The sequence below is a fragment of the Diachasma alloeum genome, unplaced genomic scaffold (genome assembly GCF_001412515.2).
Source record: "Diachasma alloeum isolate Michigan unplaced genomic scaffold, Dall2.0 Dall_scaffold_00269, whole genome shotgun sequence".
In the NCBI taxonomy this organism is placed as follows: domain Eukaryota; kingdom Metazoa; phylum Arthropoda; class Insecta; order Hymenoptera; family Braconidae; genus Diachasma; species Diachasma alloeum.
The window spans coordinates 1,949,652-1,959,634 of record NW_021680408.1 but is presented as its reverse complement, the minus strand read 5'-3'; the positions used below and the strand labels follow the sequence as shown (position 1 = coordinate 1,959,634).

Genomic DNA, 9,983 nt, shown 5'->3' with positions numbered 1-9,983 from the left:
GAAAGGGAGAAAGAATTAGATATGGAAATAATGTGTTAAAAGGAACTATCTGAGTTGTTAGTTAAAATTTCAAAGTTTAAAATATCTATATAAGCATGTAATAAATAATATAAGGAGAGGTGGAGATGTAAAATAAGGAAAGAACTCTTGTAACATCAAGGAAAATAAATTGAGATGAAATTAAATTGAATTTTTCATTTTCAATTAATTGTCTTCAATTTTTTAAAAGAATCAGTCTCCATAAAAGGACAGAATTTATTAATTTCACCGATAATATATATACATGTGAAATACATATATTATATATATATATATATATATATATATATATGACGTGAAAAAAAAATTTACCACTGAAGAATTTGAAAATGCCGCGTGTTTTTTTTGTGAATAACTTCGTGTCACATATTGACCAATCAGAATTAAGGATTAGCGGTCAGGCAGTTTCGAGATATTTCGATATAAAACATCTTCACGTTTCTTTCATCTTTAGTTTTTAAGGAAATTGGGTGATTTAATCGAAATTATTATTCACTCTTTATCATCACATGGATGAAAAAATTCAATAGAAAACCTAGCGAATTCTGTGGAAAATTCAATTGGAATTCTATTGAAAAATTCTACTTATTTTTTGCGGCGATTCTATTGCATATTTGATAGGAAAAAGTCAATATATTTTGAATTTCTATTTGCATTGTTCTCTTGAGATTTTTTCCACTAGAATTATTAGGCGCATATTTTTCAAGTTTGTTCCGCTGGATTTTGTTTTGTTTTGCATTACAGAATTCAAGTGGAAATGACTTCAAAAAGTGATGCCCAAGCATTCTTATAGAAAAAATCTCAAGAGAAAAATTCGGAAAGAAATTCGAAATCTATTGACTTTTTCTTATCGAATATCCAATAGAATCAGCGCTAATAAACAAATAGGATTTTTCAATAGAATTTCAATAGAATTTTCTAGCGAATTCGCTAGGTTTTCTATTGAATTTTTTTGTCCGTGCATATTAAATGAAATGTTTTTCTACTTTTGTAGTGGAACATCCGAGCTTTCATAGAGCCCCACACGTATGAAAAAAGCCTATAGGATTTCCTATAGGAAATCCTATGAAGAATTCGAACATTTCCTATAGGATTTTTCTGGTGGGATTTCCTATAGGATTTCCTATAGGGTTTTCTGTAGAAAGTAACACATCAAATTGAGACTCGAAACCAATCGGTCACAAGGGCCAGGATTAGGGTCATAAATCTGATGGGAAATTCTATAGGGAACCCTATAGGAAATCCTGNATTTTCCAAATAGTGGATAATATTTATGGTCAATATTTTCATTAAACTATCAATGAAAAATTGTAATTGAAGATTTTTTTATAAATTAAATAATTACTTTTATTCATGTCAGAAATTCAATAAAAGGAAGTGTTTTCCAACTTGAAGAATATGAAAAATTTGAATATTTTATTGGATTCTTACCTCAAAGTGCAGTTAATTTAACCCGACGACATTACATCAGTTATTTCATGAATTAATGAGTAATAACAACAGAATATCCCTCATTAAATCGTAAATGAATAATTGAGGATTTCAATTATTTCAATAGTGTATCAATGAATGATCGTATTTGAAGATTTCTAATTTGTTAATCAACCGATAATAACAATTAAATACTCTTCATTATGGTAATAATCAGTAATGAAATATAAACAATTTCCATTCGTCGAATAATGGATTTATGATCAATATTTTCATTGAACTATTAATGAAAAATGGTAATTGAAGATTTTTTAATAAATTAAATAATTTCTTTTATGGATGTTGGAAATTTAAGAAAATGGAGTTTTTTCGTATTTAAGGAATGTGAAATTTAGATATTTTAGTGGGTTTTTACTTCAAATTGCAGCCAATTTAACCCGATGACACTACATCAATTACTTCATTAATTAATGGATGGTTCTATTATTTCCATTCAGTTAAAATTCTTGAGTAATACGTGCAGAGATCGGCAATAATATTATTATGATATACGGTGATATTTTCACCGAAATGACATATCATTTGATTAATGAATAACAAGAAGAAAGTATTTCTCATTAAATCATAAGTGAGGATTTCAAATTATTTCAATAGGGTATCAGTGAATAATCGTAGTTGATCATTTTCAATTTGTTAATCAACAGATAATAATAATTAGATATTCTTCATTATGGCAATAATCAATAATGAAATATGACATATTTCCATTTGTCGAATAATGAATAATATTTATGATCAATATTTTCATTAAACTCTTAATGAAAAATTATGATTGAAGATTTTTTTAATAAATTAAATAATTTCTTTCATTCATGTTAGAAATTTAAGAAAATTGAGTTTTTTCTAACTTGAGGAATGTGAAATTTGAATATTTTATGGGATTTTTACCTCAAAGTGCAGTTAATTTAACCCAATGACATGATATTAATTATTTCATGAACTAATGATTCCCCTTTTTGTTGTTAATGGATAACAACAAGAAAGCATTTCTGACTAAATCGTAAGTGAGTAATTGAGGATTTCAATTATTTCAAAAATGTATCAATACTATTGTCAATCAACTGATAATAACAATTAAATATTCTTCACTATAATAATACTCCAAATTAAACTCATTATCATTACTCAACATTGAGATGATTGAAAATGCATTTCATCTCAGTATTGACAAAAATAATTCCAATTTTAATTTTCATTTATCATCCACATTAAAATGAAAAATGAATAACTTATTGTGTTTTCTGATTTCTGATTGTCAGACATTCAGAGGTGAAATTACTAAAAAATCCTGCGCATTGGCCTACAGCATCTCCCAAACTTTCTCATTCCAATCAAGAGATCGGCGTTAATCCCCTGGTATTCTCCCAGCGATGAAATTTGAATAGTTTTATTCAATTTAATCAAAGATTTAATGTCACTGCATGCCAAAGGGCAAAGTGCAATGAAACGCGATCAGTTTCTCGGTAACAACAGCTCCTGCAGCACGTCGGTGCCTACAGCACACGACTCGGCACATGCAACCAAACCCGTACGGGTTTACGTATGCCACAGACCACGGGAGGCATTGAACCCAGGGGCATGCAATAGCTCCTGCCTGTTTCTAACTTCTTTCTTCGTTCTATATATACATATATACGTAAATATGCTCCCCGGTCTTGTTCATCTTCCGAGAAAAGGGATTTCGATAATTTCGGAGAATTAGGCAACTGGCGTTTTAGTAATTTGCCACTGGTTTTTTTTAAAGATATAATTTGTCCTCTAGTGAGAGGTATTCAGTGAATATTGAATGGTGCAGGCGAGGATGCGGTCAGGTCGAAAATAACGTGGGTATATTTTAGGTCGAGTCCGAGGTATGTAGGGCCACTCTAACTGTGGGGAGAGACGGAAATTGGGTTGGTCGGATTTATAATTATTACTCGGGCGATTTCCTCACGTTTTATCTTGTACAGCGGAAATAAACGAATTGGAGATATTAACTAACTGGGGCAGTCCACGACCGGAACAAAACGAAATCAGATTTTTTAGGAAAACAAGATGNGAGAAAAATTCGGAAAGAAATTCGAAATCTATTGACTTTTTCTTATCGAATATCCAATAGAATCAGCGCTAATAAACAAATAGGATTTTTCAATAGAANTTGAAGTGAATAGCGAAGTAGAGTAAAAGAATCTATAAAGAATTTTTCATTTTGGAGGAAGATAGGAGAAAGATACTGTGATCTAATAGAGGAGGAAAGGGAGAAAGAATTAGATATGGAAATAATGTGTTAAAAGGAACTATCTGAGTTGTTAGTTAAAATTTCAAAGTTTAAAATATCTATATAAGCATGTAATAAATAATATAAGGAGAGGTGGAGATGTAAAATAAGGAAAGAACTCTTGTAACATCAAGGAAAATAAATTGAGATGAAATTAAATTGAATTTTTCATTTTCAATTAATTGTCTTCAATTTTTTAAAAGAATCANGAAAAAGTCAATATATTTTGAATTTCTATTTGCATTGTTCTCTTGAGATTTTTTCCACTAGAATTATTAGGCGCATATTTTTCAAGTTTGTTCCGCTGGATTTTGTTTTGTTTTGCATTACAGAATTCAAGTGGAAATGACTTCAAAAAGTGATGCCCAAGCATTCTTATAGAAAAAATCTCAAGAGAAAAATTCGGAAAGAAATTCGAAATCTATTGACTTTTTCTTATCGAATATCCAATAGAATCAGCGCTAATAAACAAATAGGATTTTTCAATAGAATTTCAATAGAATTTTCTAGCGAATTCGCTAGGTTTTCTATTGAATTTTTTTGTCCGTGCATATTAAATGAAATGTTTTTCTACTTTTGTAGTGGAACATCCGAGCTTTCATAGAGCCCCACACGTATGAAAAAAGCCTATAGGATTTCCTATAGGAAATCCTATGAAGAATTCGAACATTTCCTATAGGATTTTTCTGGTGGGATTTCCTATAGGATTTCCTATAGGGTTTTCTGTAGAAAGTAACACATCAAATTGAGACTCGAAACCAATCGGTCACAAGGGCCAGGATTAGGGTCATAAATCTGATGGGAAATTCTATAGGGAACCCTATAGGAAATCCTGTGGGAAATCCTATCAGAAAAATCCTATAGGAAATGTTCGAATTCTCTATAGGATTTCCTATAGGGTTTTCTGTAGAAAGTAACACATCAAATTGAGACTCGAAACCAATCGGTCACAAGGGCTAGGATTAGGGTTATAAATCTGATGGGAAATTCTATAGGGAACCCTATAGGAAATCCTGTGGGAAATCCTATCAGAAAAATCCTATAGGAAATGTTCGAATTCTCTATAGGATTTCCTATAGGAAATATACATGTGAAAGATATATATTATATATATATATTTCACATGTATATAGATTATCGGTGAAATTAATAAATTTTGTCCTTTTATGGAGACCGATTATTTTAAAAAATTGAAGATAATTAATTGAAAATGAAAAATTCTTTATAGATTCTTTTACTCTACTTCGCTATTCCCTTCAATCATTAATAGAATTTTCTTTGATTCATTATCAATATTTATAAGGTATTCATGAGAAAATGAAATTTAATGAATTCCATTTCTTCATGTCAACAAATGAATAGATCAGCGCGCGCATAGATCTTGTGAGTCAGAACGGATGAGAAGCCTGTGAAATGTTCATGACTAGAACTGAAACACTTGGCGATAAAGTGACAATTTCTCGCCTCAAGAAATCCTCTATTTCGTGTCAAAAAGATGAGAAAATTACTATAATACTGACAGCGTCGATTCAGTGAATCATGGATCACAGACTTACATATTGAATGAATCACTAATACGCTATTGCAATCATTGAAATCCTCAATTATTCATTTATGATTTAATGAGAAATACTTTCTTGTTATTCAGCAATCAAATCGTATGTCATTCCGGTGAAAACATTATCGACAATAATATTATTGCCGATCTCTGCACGTATTACTTAGTGATTTTAACTGAATGGAAACAATCGAATCATTAATTCATGAAATAAATGATGTAATGTCATCAGGTTAAATTAACTGCATTTTGAAAAACCTCCATTTTCTTAAATTTCTGACATGAATAAAAGAAATTACGTAATTTTTTTTTTAAATCTTCAATCATAATTTTTCATTAATAGTTTAATAAAAATTTTGACCATCAATATTATCCACTGTTCGACAAATGGAAATATTTCATATTTCATTATCAATTACTATCATAATGAAGAATATCTAATTATTATTATTATCGGATGATTAACAAATTGAAAATTTTCAAATCCGATTATTCATTGATACGCTATTGAAATAATTGAGATTCTCAGTAACTCATCTACAATTCAATAAAAAATACTTTTTTGATGTTATCCATTAATTAAATGATACTAATATTATTGCCAATCTCTGCACGTATTACTCAATGATTTTAACTGATGTAATATCATCGAGTCTGATTAACTGCATTTCTAAATAAATATCTAATGAAATATTCAGCTTTCACATTTGTTAGATATAAAAAACTCGATTTTCTAAAATTTCAAAGACGAATAAAAAACTTGATCAATAAAAAAATATTCAATTACGATTTTTCATTATTCGAGAAATTCGAATATTTAATATTCCATTATTGATTGGCATCGTAATGAAGAATACCCAAGGGTAATTATCAATTGATTAACAAATTGAAAATACCAAAATAATTGAAATTCTCATTGACAATACAATACTCATTGACAATGCAATGAAAACACGTTTTTATTATTACTTATTAATCCGATAATATATAATGACACGCATGAAACAGTTCGATAGAAAACTTAGCGAATTCGTTAGAAAATTCTATTGGAATTCTGTTGAAAAATTCTGTTTGTTTTTTGCACTGATTCTATTGGTTATTCAATAAGAAAAAGTCAATAGATTTCAAATTTCTATTTGAATTTTTCTCTTAGATTTTTTCTATTAAAAGTATTGGCACAAATTTTTCAATTTTTTTCCGCTGGATTTTGTTTTGTTTTTTATTGCAGAATCCGAGATGAAAAAACTTGGAAAATTGATGCCCAAGCATTCTGATAGAAAAATTCTCAAGAGAAAAATTCAAGCAGAAATTCGAAATCTATTGACTTTTTCTTATTGAATGGCCAATCCGACTGCGAGTTAATTATTATCCGACAGAACCAGCGCAAAAAACGAATCGGATTTTTCAATATAATTCCAATAGAAATCCTGTAGAAACCTCATAGAATTCCTATAGAATTCCAATAGAATTCGCCAATTCGCTAGGTTTTCTATTGAATTTTTTCATACGTATTTCGTACACTGAGAAAAGAAATTTCTAAGAAATAGAAATTCTATGATTGATCCAAATCGTTCACCGATTGAATAGTCGCAAAAGAAAATGCTATTGTCTGACACAAATATCGATTTAATTTTAATGTTTTCGATTGAAAAAGAACGAGATCAGTTACCTAAACTTTTTTTGTTACTATCTACTTTTCAGTACATACAAATCAATGTCTGCATTATCAGATATATTCTTCGAATAAAGCATGTAATTATCAAATTTATCAGCGTCACGATATCCCGCAAAACAATATTTGTTCGATTGAAAGCAGAATTCATAGATGCAATAAAATATTCATTTGCTCTATGAGGAACATATTGTTGGATACTCATTGATGCGAGACTTTCGCGGTGAGCAGTTTCTTGTTTACGACAAATGCAATTCTTCATCATTTGAACTGATTATTGTTTCATTGCAATTGTGAAAAAAAAAATTATTTGCGCCAAATCCGAAGCGTTTGAACTGAACCAAAATTGAATTGTACGAAATCGGTTTTGTCGCAAAAACATGTATTTTCTAAATTCGATAGAATAAACAAAATATACGATACTATAACAAAATCGATTTCATACAATCCAATTTTGGTTTAGTTCAAATCGATATTTGTGTCCTCACTGAGAGAAAAATATGATTCTTCTGACTATATTCCATCACCATCGAATTATAGTCAAAAAGTCCTGAACAATTTTGCATGGGTTACGGTAACTATGGCCGGAGAAGTGATTACTACAATGGAATGTAGTCATTGCAACTATTTTATAGTTCTACTCACGATAGATTTGTCGTGGTTACTTTTGAACTTTGGTCAGTTTAACTGCATTTTGATTTGCAAAAATTACGCTTGTGAAGTTTCTATAATGTTCTGTGCCGCATACAAAAAAAATCGTATCGTTCATCAAAACTGCCTCAACTATTTTCTTGTTGTAAATCGAATTTCAGATTTTTCTCTCAGTGCTACAATAGCGNTATTGAATTTTTTCATACGTATTTCGTACACTGAGAAAAGAAATTTCTAAGAAATAGAAATTCTATGATTGATCCAAATCGTTCACCGATTGAATAGTCGCAAAAGAAAATGCTATTGTCTGACACAAATATCGATTTAATTTTAATGTTTTCGATTGAAAAAGAACGAGATCAGTTACCTAAACTTTTTTTGTTACTATCTACTTTTCAGTACATACAAATCAATGTCTGCATTATCAGATATATTCTTCGAATAAAGCATGTAATTATCAAATTTATCAGCGTCACGATATCCCGCAAAACAATATTTGTTCGATTGAAAGCAGAATTCATAGATGCAATAAAATATTCATTTGCTCTATGAGGAACATATTGTTGGATACTCATTGATGCGAGACTTTCGCGGTGAGCAGTTTCTTGTTTACGACAAATGCAATTCTTCATCATTTGAACTGATTATTGTTTCATTGCAATTGTGAAAAAAAAAATTATTTGCGCCAAATCCGAAGCGTTTGAACTGAACCAAAATTGAATTGTACGAAATCGGTTTTGTCGCAAAAACATGTATTTTCTAAATTCGATAGAATAAACAAAATATACGATACTATAACAAAATCGATTTCATACAATCCAATTTTGGTTTAGTTCAAATCGATATTTGTGTCCTCACTGAGAGAAAAATATGATTCTTCTGACTATATTCCATCACCATCGAATTATAGTCAAAAAGTCCTGAACAATTTTGCATGGGTTACGGTAACTATGGCCGGAGAAGTGATTACTACAATGGAATGTAGTCATTGCAACTATTTTATAGTTCTACTCACGATAGATTTGTCGTGGTTACTTTTGAACTTTGGTCAGTTTAACTGCATTTTGATTTGCAAAAATTACGCTTGTGAAGTTTCTATAATGTTCTGTGCCGCATACAAAAAAAATCGTATCGTTCATCAAAACTGCCTCAACTATTTTCTTGTTGTAAATCGAATTTCAGATTTTTCTCTCAGTGCTACAATAGCGTTTTCTTTTGCGACTATTCAATCGATGAACGATTTGGATCAATCGTAGAATTGATATTTCTTAGAAATGTTTTTTCTCAGTGTAAAAGTATTCTAGAAAATGATATCATAGCCGATCTCTGCGATATATTTCTTATTTTCGCCATTTCAGGTACATCAACGGATCTCGTGCCCCAACTGCTGGGTATGTTTGACGAGTTGGCGCGTAAGGATCAAGCAAATAATCACAGTGGTGATCAAATACCAGCAGCAATACAGAAGCGTCTGAGTCTGGTTGCAGCGCATTCCCAGCGTAACACCATATTCGGTCAGATCTGTGGTGCAGGATACACGGAAAAGCATCTGACGATGGAGGAGAATCAAATGCCAGAAGTAACTGTTTGCCATGGACCGGAGGGGAATGAGGGGACGAAGGGATGCACGATGATTAACAACAGCGATGCCAAGACAAAGTATAACAATAATAGATTAACACCAGAGCAGGCATTGTGCGGGAGGCAGAAGAAGCAGCTTGGAAGGCCACTTTCGGGGAGTTCAATTGCGTCCAGTACCTCGTCCAGTGGTGGCAGTAATCAAGAAAATACTGTTTCCGCCAATCCCTATTTGGCTTCTGTCGAGTCATTGGCCGATGCTTGTGCCAGTTCACAAGGTCAGCAGTTTTTTTATTTTCCGTTTAACAATTGCAAGAAGTTCAAGAATTATCAATTATTACTATTACATTATATTAATCCGATAAAATTTATCACCTCCGATTTTTATTCTTTGCTATTTTTTTATGTACAAGATCTATGCGCGCGCTCTCGCGCACGCTGATCTATTCATTTGTTAAAATGAAGAAATGGAATTCATTAAATTTCATTTTCTCATGAATACCTTATAAATATTGATAATGAATCAAAGAGAATTCCGACTAATGATTGAAGTGAATAGCGAAGTAGAATAAAAGAAACTATAAAGAATTTTTCATTTTCAATTCATTATCTTCAATTTTTTTTAATAATCGGTCTCCATAAAAGGAGAGAATTTATTAATTTCACCGATAATATATATACATGTGAAATATATATATATATATATATATATATATATATATATATATATATATATA

The 9,983-nt window shown here is 30.6% G+C and overlaps 1 protein-coding gene across 2 annotated transcripts in view; it reads left to right on the top strand.

The window, feature by feature from the left end:
* LOC107037639 overlaps positions 1-9,983 on the top strand; it is a 36,881-nt gene that overhangs the window by 19,542 nt on the left and 7,356 nt on the right. For both annotated transcript variants that reach the window (XM_015256284.1, XM_029126072.1), the window contains exon 2: positions 9,027-9,524. In XM_015256284.1, the coding sequence (XP_015111770.1) occupies positions 9,027-9,524 (498 nt within the window). The remainder of the gene's footprint in view (positions 1-9,026; positions 9,525-9,983) is intronic.